The sequence below is a fragment of the Lynx rufus genome, unplaced genomic scaffold (assembly GCF_022079265.1).
Source record: "Lynx rufus isolate CCGP_SWC_20201006 ecotype Redwood Valley unplaced genomic scaffold, mLynRuf1.p SCAF_13, whole genome shotgun sequence".
Lineage (NCBI taxonomy): Eukaryota > Metazoa > Chordata > Mammalia > Carnivora > Felidae > Lynx > Lynx rufus.
The window spans coordinates 1,272,922-1,290,449 of NW_025814827.1; the positions used below are offsets into that span (position 1 = coordinate 1,272,922).

At 55.1% G+C, this 17,528-nt stretch overlaps 1 protein-coding gene across 1 annotated transcript in view; it reads left to right on the forward strand.

The window, feature by feature from the left end:
• The window catches only part of PSTPIP1 (proline-serine-threonine phosphatase interacting protein 1), a 47,251-nt gene that overhangs the window by 16,995 nt on the left and 12,728 nt on the right, over positions 1 to 17,528 (forward strand). Inside the window, exons 3-9 of the mRNA XM_047075667.1 lie at positions 3,346 to 3,446; positions 3,794 to 3,868; positions 12,620 to 12,654; positions 12,888 to 12,994; positions 15,222 to 15,284; positions 15,916 to 16,014; positions 16,814 to 16,859. Coding sequence (XP_046931623.1) covers positions 3,346 to 3,446; positions 3,794 to 3,868; positions 12,620 to 12,654; positions 12,888 to 12,994; positions 15,222 to 15,284; positions 15,916 to 16,014; positions 16,814 to 16,859 — 526 coding nt within the window. The remainder of the gene's footprint in view (positions 1 to 3,345; positions 3,447 to 3,793; positions 3,869 to 12,619; positions 12,655 to 12,887; positions 12,995 to 15,221; positions 15,285 to 15,915; positions 16,015 to 16,813; positions 16,860 to 17,528) is intronic.

A 17,528-nucleotide genomic window follows, 5' to 3' on the forward strand; every position in this document is an offset into this window, starting at 1 on the left:
TCCAGGGAAGAGTTACTCTGACCTAGCCTGGGCACAGACCTGGTCTCTGTGAATCCATGGTAACTGAATGATAGCCCAAAATACAGCTTTGATTTAAGCTGGAAAGAATTTGAGTAATCATTTTCCAAAGTTATTTTTTAAAACTAGTTTTTGATGTTTCAACATGAAAAACAGTGCTGGACTATCTATTGAATGACTGGTGTAGGTATGTGGGCTTGGGGACAGGCTGACCTAGATTCATATTCCAGATTCTGACCGTTACCATTTGGGTGATCTTGGGTAGTCATCTCCCCCCTTGGGGCATCTTCCTTACCGTCCTAACCACCCTGGGTGTGTGGCGTTTTCAATGAGAAAACCCCTGTGATGTTCACAGTGCACTGTGTGGCCGGTAGACTTCACCACGATCAAGGCCATGGGTGGGTTTCAGGCAACAGAGGCTGTGAGTAGATGGAAGGAGGTGAATGGCCCTGCCTGGTGGCTTCTGCATTGTGGAAATGTCAGCCGGTACAGGAGGGGGGCTGACATGGAGCCCTTGGTACTCACAGGTGGTACTCACTGGGTGGGTGCTGGGAAGGAAGGCCAGGGTGGGTCCTGGCAGGGGTGACTGTGTGGCTGGGCCCGGGCCTGTGAACTTGCAGAACTGATTGATTATCTAACTGAATGATTGGTTCATTCGTTTCCTCAATAGCAGTCTGAGCAGGACTCTGCCCAGCTCTGAATAATGAGTCAGAACCCACTCCCTGGAGGAGGTGGTAGAGTAGGGGCTAAGGAGGAGGATGCAGGCTGGGGGAAGGGGAGCAGTGCTGAGAAGGAGCAGCCCTGGGGGAACCAAGCACTTCCTCGGAACAATCTAGTCACTTGCGACAGTGGCTCACTTGGCCACAGCCACTGCTAGCACCACTGTGGCTCTGAGCAAAGGCTAGACAAGATTCTTGAGCCTACAGCGTTCTGGGGACTTGAGCTCCTGGGGACCCAGCCTGAAGGGCCTTGCTACCTTCTGCATCCTACAGAATGGCCAGTGTAGGTTTGGTTTTGCTTCTTTCCACTCCGGGAGTCTCAGTAAGGACGGAGGGGCTTCCCTGGAGAGTTGGGGTCGGGCAGGGGCCTAGGAGGGAAGAACAGAGCAACCTGCTGTGGCGGGGTGTGGGGCAGGGTACAGAGTCTGCCAGCTCTGCCCTCTCTCCCAGAGGCTTCATGGAGAGTGACAGGGCCCCTGCAAGTCCACATCCTTGTCCTGCATCTGCCTGTGTTTCCTGAGGTAGGTCCTTCCCTTCTCTGGCCCTCAGTTTCCCTGGGACTGGGGGGCACTGGACAAGATGCTTCCCAGTTTGGTGGTCTGTGGAATTCAGTCTTGAGTGGTGGTGTCCAGCTCAGAGTGCCTCCCTCATGGGGAGAAGGCAGGAGGCTGAGGCTCCAGATTCCTTTTCCTCCCCGGCTGTCGTAGCCTTCTGCCAGGGGCGTTTGGAGGGAGAGCAGAGGCTGAGAGGTGGGAAACCAGGGTCTGCTGACCAGTTAGTGGGCAAGTGGCCACTCACAAAAACCACAGAAATGAAAGCCTGGCCCAATCACACCAGCCTGGGGGCTGATGCCTGATCCAGGACAGGCTGGCAGGGGTTAGTTAGGGGGACAACTTCCTTCCCCTGGGGCCCCAAATAGCCAGCCAGAGCCCAGGCACACTGCTTGAGATCCAGTCAGCAGCTGAGTTTGGGCCTCAGGGATTTCTAGGGATGCTTATGGAGGAGGGAATAAGTTTGGGGTCGTAGGTGAGCTATAGGCCTGGAGATTCCACTATTCTGAGTTTGCTGAGGGTGGCTGGGCCTGGCACAGGGCCAGTTGGGACAATTTGTGGAATTTCTGCCCTTTCTACCATGTCTATTCTACTTAGACCTGGAAGAACAGCACCTTCTCTCCCAGAACCTGGCTCAAATGCCTCTTCCTGTGGGAAGCTCTCCTTGATTTAGACTCCTGTCCTGACTTTCTCTACATGCCCATACACAGCATTTGAGGAAAGACATGGGGCAGGGAAAGGTGCACCATCAGCTCTTGACTCTAAGATGGACTAGACTTACCTCCCCCAAGGTGTGGCCTTGGGAAAGCCCCACTGATTTGCTGAGGTCTGACATGGGGCTATGATGTGTGCACTCAGGAGAGCAGGGACCCTTTCTCCAGTCTCTGAGGCTTTTGGGGGTCCATGGGGATGGAAAAGAAGACAGACTAGGTGCTGAATCTCAGGGATTGCCTCAATTTACAGTTGCCTGGCCAAGCATCCTGGGGGGCGGTCCTTCCCCAAGACTGGATGTGGGGGCCAGGCTCAGGTAAGAAATACACACAGAAGCCCCTGCTCTCAGCGTAATGTTTCACTACTTTCTCTTAGGATCAGTCTCCCTCCTCTGTCAATCAGCCACGTGTGCAGCCTGGCCCCAAGACCCACTCCCTAGACCGACTCTTATAGTTCTTGACTATGAGGACTAAGTCCAGCACCAGCAGCTCAGAATGCATTCCAAGGGTGAGAAAGGAGAATCAGATTGGTCAGGAGCCCTGGGACAGGCTGAGAAAGTGCCAGGCAGCAGAGGGGCAGTCGTATCCAGGAGAACTCTCCCAAATCCCCCTCTCCCCACTGTCCTGTTTCAGGGCCGGCCCTAAGGTGCTAAGCATGTGTCAGGTGTCCTGGGTGTGTTAGGATGTGCCTGCATCCTGATGCAAGTCACACTCGATGCCCACCTTGCCAGGTGGGTACAAGACGGTTACGGGAGCCCACACAGAGCCTGGCGTGGCATCTGGCGCACAGTTGTTGATGGAGACACGATTGGTGCAGTTTTTCGCAGAGGTTGTGCGGTGTAGAGGCGGAGAGCAAGGACTCCAGCCTGACAGCCTGGGTCCAACGCCAGGCCTACCGCTGCCAAGCTGTGTCACTATGGGCACACCGTACCCATCCGTGCCTCAGTGTTCTCACTTGGACAACCGAGATAATAGGGTTATTGGGAATGTGACAGAAACGGGCCCTGCTGGGCACCCTATGGGGTTGTCATTACCAGGCCTTGGAGCCGGCCCTCCCCGTGGCCATCTTGTGTGAAGCTGATGTGTCCCAGACTGTGAGCTCCATGGTGCGTAGGGCTCACACACCTGGCACCCCCACAGACAGGGGCCCCGCGGTGCGAAACCACATCCTGAAGCCCAAGAGCTCGTCTTTGAGTGGGAGAATGGAGGCAGACAGGCAGGGCAGGCCCCAGACGCTGGACACAGACTTTTCCTGGATGTCAGCGGAGTCCTTGCCAGGACCCCCAACTCAGTGCCCCTCACAACCCACACAGCGGCACTCACGCATCCCTCTGTCTCGTGTTCCAGTGCAGGGACTTCACGGCCCACACAGGCTATGAGGTGCTGCTGCAGCGGCTGCTCGACGGCAGGAAGATGTGCAAGGACGTGGAGGAGCTGCTGAGGCAGAGGTGAGCCAGCCACTGGGCGAGGGCCGGCAGGGCGTGGGCTGTCCTCCTGGCTCTGTGGGAACAGACAGCCCGGCCACCCTGCTGTTGGAAGTGTGACTCTCCTGGTTTTCCCAGCCAGGGCCTCCCCTCATGAGCAAATGATCTGATGTCCCCTCAGATGTGCGGGTATTTGGCCCAACATGTATTTGGAAGGAGGGCTGGGAGCCAAACTTTGTCAAGGAGAGCCTGCAGGCTCAGCCTGCCCCAAGAGGCTGAGTGAGTGGACCCTCAGCTTCCACCACTTAGATATCTAAGGGAGCCGCAGCCAGCAGAAGTAGAGGGACAGTGACCACACTTTGTTCTTGCAGGGCCCAAGCAGAGGAGAGGTATGGGAAGGAGCTGGTGCAGATCGCCCGGAAGGCAGGCGGCCAGACAGAGATCAAGTAAGAGGCCCCGTGCCCTGAGCTCCCTCCTCCTTGTCCAGGCACTTCTGGGCCCTTGGATGGGGTTTAGGACTTCCTGGCTTGGGGTGGACCTGGGAGGGCCTGGAAGGGTCTGGATGGCTCCAGGGCGGAGATGCCTGGAGGACAAGTCTCTTGGCTTACAGGGCATTCTGGGTGAGGTCAGGTTCTGTGTAGGGGAGAACACCCTGCTGTCTCAGTGCCGAGAAGACTCTGGGCAGGGGGCAGAGACTGTCCTCAGGGGTTTGTAGCACAGCCAGCGGCACCCGGACAGCCTCCACCCAAGTCCTGAGAGCCCTGAGGGCCAGGTGACGGGCCCTCCACTGGTTGCTCAAGCCCCGCTGTGGCCTTGGCTTAGCCTGGGCTTCAAGGAGACAGGTGTGGCCAGAGACAGTGGCGGGAGGGGATACACCTAGGTTCCAGAGACATCTCATCATCCAACAGTTGTGGGATCTCAGGCTGGCCACTGACACTCTCTGTGCCTCCATTTCCTCAACAGTGAGCAGAATAATAATACAACCTTCATCAAAGGATTAATAGAGTCCAGGGGCTTGGTTCAGGCCCGGCTCAAAGGGGAGACAATAGGAGTAGTTCTGCTGTGAAGCAGGGGTCTTCTCCAGCCCCAAGGCCTGGGTCCCAGTGTGCAGACTGGGGGATAGGGAGGCAGTAGAGAGAGCAGGATGATTTGAGAGCCCCTGAGGGACTTTCTAACAGTAAGTCTTGTGGCTGCCTTGTGAAGGTGTGGAGTCTCCCCCTGGGTGAGCACCTCCTACCCAGGAGCCCCACCTATGGGGTCTGCAGCTGCCATAGCAACCCCTTGGAGGTCAAGCCTATGAGTATCTGGCTCTGCACAAGGGGAGTGACCCGAAAGGCTGTCAGCTCCAAAACTTGGAACGAACCCAGGTTCCCTCATTTTGAGCCTTGAACATACAACACTTTCTGGGTCTTCTAAAGATATGTGGGACCATGCCTGGTTTCTGCTTCCAAACTGGAGCCAGAGAGAACACAGGAAGAGCTGGAGGAAGGTTTAAAAGTGGTGTGAGCCAGGGGAGATTAATGCTCAATGCCCAAAGGTTTGTGCTTTGGACCAGAAAGCACGAACACAGCCCTAGAAGTAAGAATGCATGAGGTCTAGTCCCCACCTGGCCTTTATGAGCTATGTGACTGTGGGCAAGTTGAGTTTGGTTCTCATTTGCCCATTCTAGTGGGCTGTTTACCGATAAACAGGACAGGGCTGGGGTTAGATGCAGGCTGGGTGCAGAGGAGGGCTCAGGGCATGGTAAGGAATGAATGAAAGTCTGATGTAACCCCTTCTTTTTCTTCCCTGGGGAAGGGGAGCTGAGGGAGTACGACCCAGGAGGCATCCCTTTCTGCTTCCTGGCCACCCAAGCCAGATGGGAAAGGTCACCTCTTCTGGAGGTTGGATAGAGAGGGTGTTCCGGGCAGGGCCATGACAGGAGACCAGGCTGTAGGGCACACTCATACTCAGAAGCCTGTGAGTCACTGGGGACTTAAACAGAGAAGGAGAAGCCACTGAAAAAGAGAACGAAATGGAAGGGGAGCCAGGTGGACTGCAGGAAATGCAGGAGGTACACAGTATCTTGCCCCATTGTAGGACTAAGAAGTGGCCAGGGGAACGCTCTAGGTGGTCCTGATCCCCTGCATGGCTGTAAGAGGCCAAGTGGGGCTAGGTCTGCCCTGCCCCATGTACTGTGTGGCAGTGGGGTGGTCACTACACCTCGCTGACTCCTGGGCTGGGCTGTGAAAGAGGAGTCGCCCCCAGGAGCTGCTCTGGAGTCACGATGTCAAGCAGAAAGTACCAGGCCATGGCAATGCTCAATAAACAGTGGGGTTCTTTATGGTCTTACCGGCCCCTGTGTAGGTCAGATAAGTTGGGCTCACCCTATTTAGTTTAGGGCTGAGAAGCCTGACTTGGTGGTCTAGACCATTTCCTTTGAGGCCCAGCCCCTCCCTGGCCCAGAAAGCTAGAAGCCAGTATCACTGGAGGGTCAGCCTTCATCTAAGGTGGGAGCATCAGTGGTAGAGTCCCAGCCCAGAGCAAGGGGTAGAGTCAAGGTCTGCCTTGCTGCCCACCAAGGAGGAGCTGGAGCCTAGGCCGGAAACACCAGGCTCCATGGGTCAGTCTGCCCAGCAGCAGGAAAGGCAGAAATGAAACCCACATCCCTGTGCACAGGGATGTGCACAGAGCAGGCGGGGGTGGTGGGGGAGAGCCAGCAGGGCCCCAAGCTCACCATTAGGCTCCGATGGTCAGTACAGGGTGGACTGGGGAGGGCACCTCCTGGGAGAGACAGAGACAGAGGGGAGATGTCAGAGACCTTGCTGAAGGTGGGCAAGGTCAGGACACATTCAGAGCCAGTGGGTGACAGGGGCAGGAGCTGAACCCATCTCAGTTCACCTGCTGCCTCCCTCAGAGTCATGCCCTATGCAGCTCCCAGCTCAGCTGACTGCACATACTAGGTGCTCAATAAGTGTTGCTATTGAGCCATGTGGCATGTACAAGGATTAGTAAGACTCTTCAGTCATTCCTTTCTTTAACTGGGGGCCAAGCATCCATCATCCATCCATTTATTCAGCAAGCATTTATGGAGCACCTACTATGTGTCATGCCCTATGCTGGGTTAGGAGGATTCAAGAATTTAAAAATAATGTAAAATAAATGGTCCTACCACCCTGAAGCCAGACTCGAACACACTGAGCGGAACCTTCCCAATCCTTTGCATTAGAGCCTCCCTTTAGGGCCTTCTCATGCCCTACCTCCTCTAGGAGGTCCTCCCAGACACTCAGCTTTGTGTGACTGTTAGAGTCTTGGATTAGACCAGGTCATCCTGTCCCCTACCAACCTGGAGGGCTCTTTGTGGGGAGAGTGAAGGGTGGCCATGACAACATGGGTCACCTCCTTGTTTTCATGGAGACTTGTGGGGGCTGTGTTTGAGGTTTGCACCTGGGAATGGCCTGCTATTCAGCATGGGGCTGGCGGCTCATCCGCTAGGGCCCATCCCCTGGTAGGGTGGAGCTCCCAGCCTCCCCACGGCCAACCCTCCTGGGTCCCGTGAGATGCTCATTCTTAGCTCTATGGAGGGCAAGTAGAGGGCTGGGGGGTGCACAGGCTGGGCAGGAGCAAGTGGGGAGAACAAAAGCTGGGGGGTTACGTGACCCCAGAAGAAGCCCAGTGAGAGCAAAGACAGAAGAGTGGGCCAGTCTCCCTGACCTCTGCTGCCAGAAGATGCAGCATTTCTGCGTTATCCTCTGACCTCAGCCTGGCCGGAAACCTCTCTCAGGCCTGGAGGCTCAGCCATATACATTAAAGGGAGGTTCCCCCCATCGTTAAATAATTTCTAACATTCACCTCCTTCACACACGGACTCAGCAAACACCTCCTGGGCAGGGGCAATGGAGAACACACATATGAGACCCAGTCCCCAAACTAAGGGATCCCCACAAGCCCTCTCCATGCATTTTAAAGACCTTGTTCAATGAGTGAAGGGCTTATCCATTGATATCCATTATCCAAGCTTATCCAAGCTTAAACTCCATGTCCTTCTCTGCAGAAAGTTCGCTTGGACTCTCCCTTCCAGCCTCCAGGCCTTTGCTCTGCTGGTTGCTCTCATTTCTCCCCTGTCCAGTCCTCATCTTGCCTCGGGTGGGGTGCTGGGGTGCCACGTGCTCCCAGCAGCTGCAGAGGGCAGGCATTCTGGAAATGGAAGGAAATCAAGGCTGAAAGGGCTGCGGCCAACTTCTGTGAGCCCCTAGGCAGCTACCGCAGGCCAGGATAGCTCCTCAAAGGCCGTGAATTTGAGCCCCCGCCTCACTGTTTGGCCACTGCCTAAAATGCTGTGCTTTTCCTGTCAGAAGCGGTTTTGTTGTTTTTTTTTTTTTTTTTTTTTTTTCATGATCTCTTTTCTGAGCTCAGAAAATGAAGACATGCTGTTGGTGTTAGAGGGAGAGAGGCAGGCCCTGTTCCCATCAGGGGTCCTCTGACACCAGCTCAGTGAGGCCCAGCCTCCAGCACAGAGGTGAGAAGAGTCTGCTCCTGTAAGCTGAGAGGCAGGAGCCTCCTGGCCAGTAGGTGGGCAGGGGTAGGCATGTCTAGGCAGGGGTATGAGGTGGTGGGGAGGATATGGAAGGACATGTTTACACTGGCAATTTAGACCGTGTTTGAGCATGGCATTTCAGGCTCTGTGTCCTGACAGCCAAGTCAAAAAAAGGACAATGGGATGAGTCACACCTGAGGACATTGGTGGCAGATAACACAGGATAGAGGCCTGCATGGGGCCCCGCCCTTACCATGCGAGAGAGACACAATAGAAGAGAAACTCTAGGAGGTCCTAGTGGCAAGAGGGAGGCAAGCTACAAGACGCCATCTTTTCTGGGTCTCATGGAGCAGAGGAAAGCTTCAAATGCTCCCCAAGTCCTTCACAAGATCAGAGATGAAGGCTGTTCTCCAAGGGAGAATTGTGGCTAACCCACAGTGGGCTGCCTCTGGGCCCAAGAACAGTGAAGTACCCCCTCCCCCATAGAACAGAGGCTACCTTCTTGAAAGTCTGGGGCCAAGAAAGAGAGGTGGTGTCCTGGGCCCTGTTGTGTGAGTGGGGCTGTAGTGGCTGGAAGATCCCCAGCACCAGGAATGCGTGGGGCTGGGCGGGAAGGACCACAGCCCAGAGGTGAGCAGGTAGGGAACATGGAGGGCTCATAGCCTGCAACCCTACCCCACTGTCCCAGGTAGAACGAGGGTGGCCTCATCCGTGCAGCCCCAAGGGGCAGCAAGCTGGCAGACAAACAGGAGCCCAAGACGAGAATGGATTCTGTCACCATCAGGACTGTGCTGGGTGGGAACAGAGAATGTCCACGTGGCAGTGCTATGGACTCAGGGGCTCCCAGAATCCATTCTGGGGGGCAGGGAGGGGTGTAGGGAGAAGGACCAGCTGTCCCAGGAGGTTGTGACTCCTTACCATCACCCCAGGGCCATGGGCCAAGGAGGGTGGGTCAGGGTAGGTTTGGGATTGAGAAAGGACTTGGTATTTATCAAATATTGAATTTGTTGCCCTGGACTACAAGCCTGGGGACAAGGTGGGGAGGAGAACCAGCCCTTGCCCCTGTTTAGTGGGCTCACAGGTCAGTGCAGGAACAGATACTCAATGCATCACCCCAAGGTGACAACAGGGACAAGTGCCCAGAAGAGACAGAAGAAGAAGACCTGCAAAGATGTTGCACATAAGGAATCAGCACGTGCAAATGCCCTGAGGCAAGAATGAACATGGCGAATAGAAGGAACTGGTGGGTGGCCAGGTGACCAGGTAGCCCAGAAAACAGGCCTAATAGGTGAAGCTGGAGGCATGGAGCTGATGAGGCAGGGGCCAGGGTGGCGGCAGTGAGGTGGATGGATAAGAAATTTAGGAGGTGAGAAGGAAGATAGTGCAGGGGGAGGGAGAAGGTAGAGACAAGGATGACTCCTGGTCTCTGGTGTGTACAGCCAGGTAGAGGGCGATGCCTTTGCTGAGAGGGGAACCTTGCTGAGAACAGAGTTTTGTGGGGAGCTGAGTCCAGTTTTGGACACTGCACTTGAGGTGTCTGTGAGCGGTGAGATCTAAAAAGAGGTGAAGACCAGGCTGTGGGTGTTCAGGCCCTGAGTTCTGGCAGGAGATGTGGTCGTGAAGTAGTTGGGGCCTGAAGGTGGTGTGGGTGAGGGCTGGTGGTGGGGGAGGGGCCCCACTGAGTCTGGAGAGGCTCTCACCGTGAATAGAGAGACTGAGGCAGGACATGAGTGTGTGGGTAGGCAGAAGGGTTGGGGGTGTAGCCACCGGCAAGGCATCAATTCAGTCAGAGAAGAGTCCTGACCCTTCATCCCCAGGGCAGGTGGGGTCACCCTGGCAGTCACCCCTCCTTCCTCTGGTGAGAAGCAGAGGGCTGGCCTTGCCATCTTACCTGTTGTGTGGCCGTGGATCACTTTCTTCACCTCGCTGATGCTTGTTTTTCTCACCTGTAAAATGCCGATAAGGATGAGACCCTCCCTGGCAGAGCTGTGAGGATTAAATAATTTAGGCCAGCCATTCTCACATTTGAATGTACATCATCAGCACCCGGAGGCTTGTGAAAACAGGGTGCTGGGCTCCACCCCGGAGTTCCTGCTTCACGAGGACTAAGGTGGAGCCCAAGAATCTGTATTTCCAACCCGCTTCCAGCTGATGGTCATGTGGCTGGTCTTCAGACCACCCTTTGAGATCCACTTAGTTTAGGGCAAGGGGCCTGGCATTGACCAGACAGACCCCACACAGTTCTCTTCTAGGCCTGGATCCCCGTGACTTCTACCAGGTTGCTGATCCTCATTGGCCTCAGTTTCCCTAACTGTCCAGTGAGAGGAGGGAGCCCCCTGGAAAGCCTGCCTTGCAAGGACTGCGGGACCCTGGCAGGAGGGCCGGAGTCCAGGGCTGTCCCTGGCGGGCGTCATGAGGCCATATGGCCACCAGGGGGCGTGCGTGCCACTTGGCAGAGAGGCAGGGAGGGGAGCACAGGGCTGGCTGGGTAGAGAGCGGCAGAGGATGTGGCCAGAGCCTGGGTGACTCGCTGCTGCCTCTGTGTGACCACAGCAAGCCTGGCCACACTCTGGCCCCAGTTTCTCGTTCTGCCTCGACTGACCGAGCCTCCAGGTGCAGAAGGAGCTACAGCTTACTTTGCATCCTTGGTTAAGGGACAGAGTTAACTCAGGCCAAGATATTTGCCCCTGAGAGAGCAGACAAGTACCGCCTTAGGTCCAGTCTGCAATGCCTGCACACCGTCTCTCTGCGCACTTGGAGACTTGGCACCCATGGGCACATGCCCACACACCTGCTGGTGAACACAGGCTGCCCCTCCTGCCTTGGGGTTTGGGGAGGTGAGAAGGGAGCCCAGCCTATGGTGCTACCTCAAGAGAACCCCTACCTGAAAGCAAAACTGGGGAGGTTCCTGATAAGCGGGGAAACTGGTAAGCTCTTACGTGGGGTAGTTTAGAGGCCAGCTCAGGTCAAGTTCAGGACAGGGGTGCGCAAATGTGGGCTCAGGGGAGGGTTGCACAACAGCAACCGGGTCCCGACAAGGTACTTTATACATATTAATTCATTTATTCCTCACAAACATCGTGTTTGTGCTATTATCCTCATTTTACAAAAGGGGAAACTGAGACACAGAGAGAGTAAGTAACTCGCCCGAGGTCCCACAGAGTGAGTAGCCTGGACGGAACCGAGGCTTTCTGGCTCCAGGGTCTGCTTCTAATGCATGTGGGAGCACAGAGCAGGGAGCCCCTGCCGAGGCCCTGCTGCTTTCTGAGGCTGGGATTTCGAGTCTCCTTTCTCTACCAGGATGGGGAACTCACCCCACCGAGAGGCCCTTATCCCTGAGATCCAATGACCTGCAGAGAGGCATTCTCCCCTGCCAGTCCTGTTTCTGACCCAAGGAAAGGTTTGCCTCATGGCGCCCCATTACCTACCAGCAGACGGGACTGCTGTCCTGGGTGGGCTCCAAAACCTTTGCTCAGGCACCAGCTCCATTTGTGGCCCTGGCAGGGCTGCTGGATAAAATACAGGACGCCCAGTTAAATTCAAATTTCGGATAAACAATAAATACTTTTTAAATGTAAGTATCCTGCAAGTATTACATGGGGGATACTTCTACTCAAGAAGTATTTGCTGTTTATCTGAAATTCGAATTTAACTGGGCATCCTGTATTTTCATTTGTTGTTTTTTTTTTTACATTTATTTATTTTTGATAGAGACAGAGCATAAATGGGGAAGGGGCAGAGAGAGAAGGAGACACAGAATCCCAAGCAGGCTCCAGGCTCCAGGCTCCAAGCTGTCAGCACAGAGCCCGACACAGGGCTCAAACTCACAAACCACGAGATCATGACCTGAGCCGAAGTCGGACGCTTAACCGACTGAGACACCCAGGCGCCCCTATTTTCATTTGTTCTGTCTGGCAGCCCTACCCTTGGATGTTCCTCACCACCCCCCATGTCCGGGCTAGCCTCTCCCCTTCCTGCCCTCCCTGGCATCCCCTCTGCAGTGGACAATGCCATGTCTCTACTCTAGAATGGCCACCTTGCTGCCTCCTGACTCCTCCTGAGGGGTTCTCTCAGGAACTCCAAGCTTAATGCACCCTATTGTACACTGCTCATGGGTCATGTCCTCGCTCCTGGGTCCCCTCTCAGAAATGTCACCACTGTCTGCTCAGCCACCCCAGCCAGCGACAGGGACAGCCTCTCTCTGTCCTCACCTATATGTTCTGCTCATACTACCCTAAGACCCTACATTTCTCTCCTCTGGTATCCCTGTCCTGCTTGCCTTCCCCATCCAGCTTCTTCCAAAACATCCTCCAGGCCACTTGCCTAAAGCCAGGTCTGAATGCTGCTCTTTCCTACTTCAGCTCATCCTGAAGGCAGGTGAGAACCTCGTGGGGGAGGGACCCCACTGAGGGAGGGAGGGCCTTGAAAACATGCAGAAGCCAGGAACATTCTGGCACAGTGGAAAGGTTTGAAGGCTTTATCATTTCCAAAGAGAAGCTCCATCTTCCAGAAGGGGCTGAGTGGATGGTCACTAGGTCTGACCAGAGGGTCCCTTGCGCCTAGGTCAGTGTGTGTGAGCAATCTAGGGCCATCCTACCAAACATAACATCCCTGGGGCCAGTGGGGGCTTTAGGATCTGTTGTGCCCTCCTTCTTCTGATCCTGGCCTTTCTGTCTTACAGCTCCCTGAGGGCCTCCTTTGACTCCCTAAAGCAGCGTAAGTCCCGACTGTCCTCAACCCCAGGCTGCAGGGTGACAGGACCTTCTGGGAACACCCCTGTCCCCATAGAGGGAGGTAGTTAGATCCTGGCGGGGGTGGGGTGCTCAGGCTGCACACAGCACTCTGAGGCTGGCAGAGGATTTGGGGGTATGGGGCTGAGGCTGGGCTAGTCCAGGCAGGAGTGAGTATGTGGGAGGCCGGGGCTCCACGCCTCCATGCTCTGCCCCCAGAAATGGAGAATGTGGGCAGCTCCCACATCCAGCTGGCCCTGGCCCTGCGTGAGGAGCTGAGAAGCCTCGAGGAGTTCCGTGAGAGGCAGAAGGAGCAGAGGAAGAAGGTGAGGCGGGTGTTGGGGGTGGGCCCCGAGTGGGAGGTGGTCATCATCTCTGTGAAGTTGGGTGATGGACCTTGGAGATGAAGCCAGTGAACGGTGGAAGACAGCACTCCAGGCTTGGGGATGAGGGTGACTTGAAGGCAGAGGGGATGCGTGTGGGCAGAGATGGGCCACTGGAATGAGGGCCCAGCATGCAGGCCTGAGAACCCCACTGGAGGTCTTCTCCTGAGCTTCTCATGCCAGGAAGAGGGAAAGGCATTGGTCTTTTTGATTAGCCTACTATAATAGACTGTAGAAGTTCCGTGAGAGTTTGGGGGTATCTAAAGGAGGCAGCCTGAGTCACCAGAAACTGGTCCTGAGCTGAAGGGTCAAGGCTGTTTGTCTAGGACAAAGGCAGACTTGGTGGTTAGTCACTGGAGCCACTCTGTAGGGCTTCCCGGCTGAGAGGAGCCACAGATCCTGCATGGAGATGGGGGGTAGGGGTGTCATGCTGACCTCGGCATCCAAAGGTACTTCTCCTCCATGGGTAGCGCATAGCTGTCCCCAGATGGAGGGACTATATGGAAAGGAAGTAAGGTCCCCATCAAGGGAGATATGTAAGTAGAGTCTGGAGGCTATTTGTCAGGGAAGCTGCAGAGGTGGGGTGGAGAGTAGGCTCGGTGACCTCTCTGTCCCAAGGTCTCCTCCCAGGCTGGAGACTCTCTGACTGGCTGAGCCCATGGCTGCTGGGAAGGCAGCTGGGGACATGTGCTCAGCCTCACAAGGCCTTAGTGATGAGGGTGGCACCTGGACAGGATGGGACAGGCCAGCAGCACACAGAAACACTTCTTGCTTGGAGATGAAGGATCTTTGCAAACTCTCCGAAGAATTGAAAAATGGAAAGGCCCACAAAATGGAGCTGTGAAGGGGAGGGCTTGCCAGCTCATAGCTAAGGCCAGGCTGGGCCTGGGAGTCCCAGGCAAGCTCTTCTCCTCCTTGTGCCTCAGTTTCCCTCTCACAGGTTGGGACACGTATGTGCATCTCCCAAGTTTTGGGGACCCAGCCCACAAGCAGGGCTCCTTCAGTCTTCTTCGACAGGCTCTGAGAAGTGGCTCTGGCCACAGAAATAGAGCATGACTGTACTCTATCTGCCCAGCCAGCCACCCGGGGTCTCAGGCTTTTAGGATTCTAAACTTGGGGCCCTGAGTGGACAGTTGGTCTCCCAAGCCAGCCCCAAAAGCTAGCTCTGCATCAAGGGGCTGAAGCAGGTGATCACTCTGAGCTGGGACTTGCCTCATGTGTGCAGGGCACCTACTGAGACTGGCCCCAGGCTGGCTATTTTTAGTTTTTCTGTGGCCAGAGGGGCTATAATGTCTGCAAAAGCTGTTCCAGACAGAGAGACACCTTCCCCAGGTGGCCAGAGCCCCCACAAGTGGAGAACTGGGGTGTAGTATGTAGGGGAGATAGCCTGGACTTGTGTGCATACGTACATGCGTGTGTGAGAGGGAGCAGGGGGGAGCCTGCATGCGTGTGTCCTCACTTGTGAGCATGTACATGTGTGTCAGTGTCTATGTGTGCCCACACCTTGGTGACTGGGCAGCAGGCCTGAGGCTCCCTGCTGAGGCTGCCCATGCTGAGTTCTATTCTCTCTACCGTAACGAGGAACCTGGGAGGTGAGGTAGGGGTGCAGTGGCCCTGTGTGCCCACAAGTGGCAAAAGTTCGGTGTGTGTATGTTCACCTATGTGAACAGGCCTATGGCTGTGCACAGGGACATGGAGAGTGGCTTGTGTGTGCTTTTGGATGGTGTCTGTGGGTGCTCTGTGAGTGTGCACATGAAGGCCTGTGTGTGCGAGCATGAGCGGTGGTGGGAGCAATGGGAGCCTATGAGTGTGTACTTCTGTGTGTCATGTGGAACTTTGTGTGCCTATGTGTGCCGGTGTGTACACAGTGTATGACCAGCGTGAGGAGGTACAGAGACTGTGAGTGAAGGACTGTGTGTGTGTGTGTGTGTGTGTGTGTGCAGGGCGAGTATTCCCGGGACAGAGACCAAGTCCTGGTTGGAGTCTGCAGCAAAGAGACACAATGGGCACATCCTGCCCCGGGCTCTAGTTTTGTGTGGCATCTTGTCACTGCTCCCTTCAGAGCCAGGAGGGGATGCTGTGTCTCATCCCAGGGACACCCTGTCCTCTTGGCCTAGGGGAGCATCCTGAGGCCGCAGCCCCCCTGCTCAGAACCTTGTGTCCCCTGCAGTATGAGGCCGTCATGGACCGTGTCCAGAAGAGCAAGCTGTCTCTCTACAAGAAGGCTATGGATGTGAGTGTGAGGGTCTTTGGCCTGGAGCGGTGGAGGACTCACAACGTGGACCTCAGGAGCCCTCGGCTGGGCCCCTGGAACAGGGCTTGCCTCAACCCCTGCCCAACAACACACACCATCGCCTGTTGGGTGTTTGGGGCTGAGCAGGGAGCCAAGGACTCATGTGGATGGACCCAGACCCTGCCCTTGGGGGGCTCCTGATTGATGGGCTGGTGGTCAGTCCCAGAAGTGGCCCACGGGATGATCCATACTGTTAGCTAGGGACTTTGGGGGTAGAGGGAGAAAGGACCCCTGAGCTGTGTCCCCTAGGACACTGAGTGAAAAGGAGAAAAAAGGTTCGGCAAAAGGGGACAGCATATGCAGAGGCCAGCATCGTGCAGATGCATGGTATTTTCAGGGACCTGCTAGTGGTTTGATGTGACCATGTCTCTAAAGAGACTGGACAGGGCCTGGAAATAAAACTCCCTTCTCCATCTCTATTCTGGACCCCCAGATCCCTGTCCCTGGTTAGGAGGCCCCCACTCCACCCACAGTCCCCGACAGGGAGAAGGGAGGCTGGGTTCAGGGAGCCTCACTCTGGGTGCCCCCCGCACCCCCCCCCCCACCCAGTCATGCTTCTCCACACCCGCAGTCCAAGAAGACATATGAGCAGAAGTGCCGGGACGCCGATGACGCCGAGCAGGCCTTTGAGCGCATTAGCACCAATGGCCACCAGAAGCAAGTGGAGAAGGTGCGTGGGGCCACTGAGGCCATGTGGTATCACCCAGGGCTGGAGCAGGGCAGGGAGGGAAAGAGGGCATGCCACAGACACCCCAAGAAAGGTCCACATCTGGAACATCTGTTTACTCCTCTCTGAACTACCATCTTCCCATCTGTGGAATGGGTTTCTTGGAATCTCAGGACATAGACAGGGCCAGCTAACTCTCACATAACCCTTGGAGACAGGCTCAGGAGACCCATGCCACAGAGAGGAAACCGAGGCCCAGAGACAGTGGGTGGCTTGTCCAAGGTGTCAGATCCAAGAAGGAATAAAGAAAGGATACACACCCAGGTCATCCAGAGTCCAAGATCTTGACTGTTTTGGCCCCTGGGCCAGGGTGAGGCATCAGAGGCACCAGGGCCCAAGAACATATTTCAGCCATTGCACAGACAGGAAAGCTGAGGCCCACAAAGGGCAGAGAACTGTGGGTGAATTAGGGGCAACAAGGTAAGGGCAGGGCCCACGTCCCAACTGGTGAGTTCAGAGGTGGCCAGGGCCATGGGACCTGGCCCCAGTCCATATTTCTCCCTCTGATCTTCATATCCAGTTTTCACATGTATCTGCACGGGTTATGCATTTATTTTTATTTTTTTAATTGGACGCTTTTTGATTGTGGTCCTTTGTGGGGTGACGCTGGAGTAAATGGCTCCTAAGTGTCCCCCTGGGTGGCTCAGGAAGGGTGGGATAGAAGCACCTCAGAGCCCCCCAGGAAGGCTGGGAGCCCGAGCGCTGGGGCCAGCTCAGCACTGCTTTTCCTCTGTCTCCTCAGAGCCAGAACAAAGCCAAGCAGTGCAAGGACTCAGCCACGGAGGCAGGTACGCGGCCTGGCCCACTTCCTCTGCCCTGGGATGGCAGCCCAGATAGGCCTGTCCCTTGCCCCACCCCACATTTTCCTCACCCCGGGGACACACACTCATGCAGGACTGTACAGAGTCATATGCTTACCAGTCTCACACGATCATGCAAGTAAAATAAAAACATTGGTGTTCTCCTATTTGCCAAGACTGTTCTTGGTACTTTGCATGTTTCAACCAGTCTGCACAACACAGCAGTCCTATGAGATGACTGCTATAATCGTCCCCCATTTATTTATTTATTTATTTATTTATGTTATTTATTTATGTTATTTTTGACAGAGAGAGACAGAGTGTGAGCAGGGGAGGGGCAGAGAGAGAGGGAGACACAGAATCTGAAGCAGGCTCTAGGCTCTGAGCTGTCAGCCCAGAGCCCAACGTGGGTCTCGAACTCACAAACCATGAGATCATGACCTGAGCCGAAGTCAGACACTTAGCTGACTGAGCCACCCAGGCACCTCTAATTATATCTCTTTTAAATTTTTAGATTTTCAATTGAAGTATAGTTGACCTACAATATCATATCAATTTCAGGTGTACAACGTAGTGAATCGACGATTATAAACATTGTGCAGTGCTCACCATGATAAGTGTTACCGTCTGTCACCAGTGTCATTACACTATTATTGA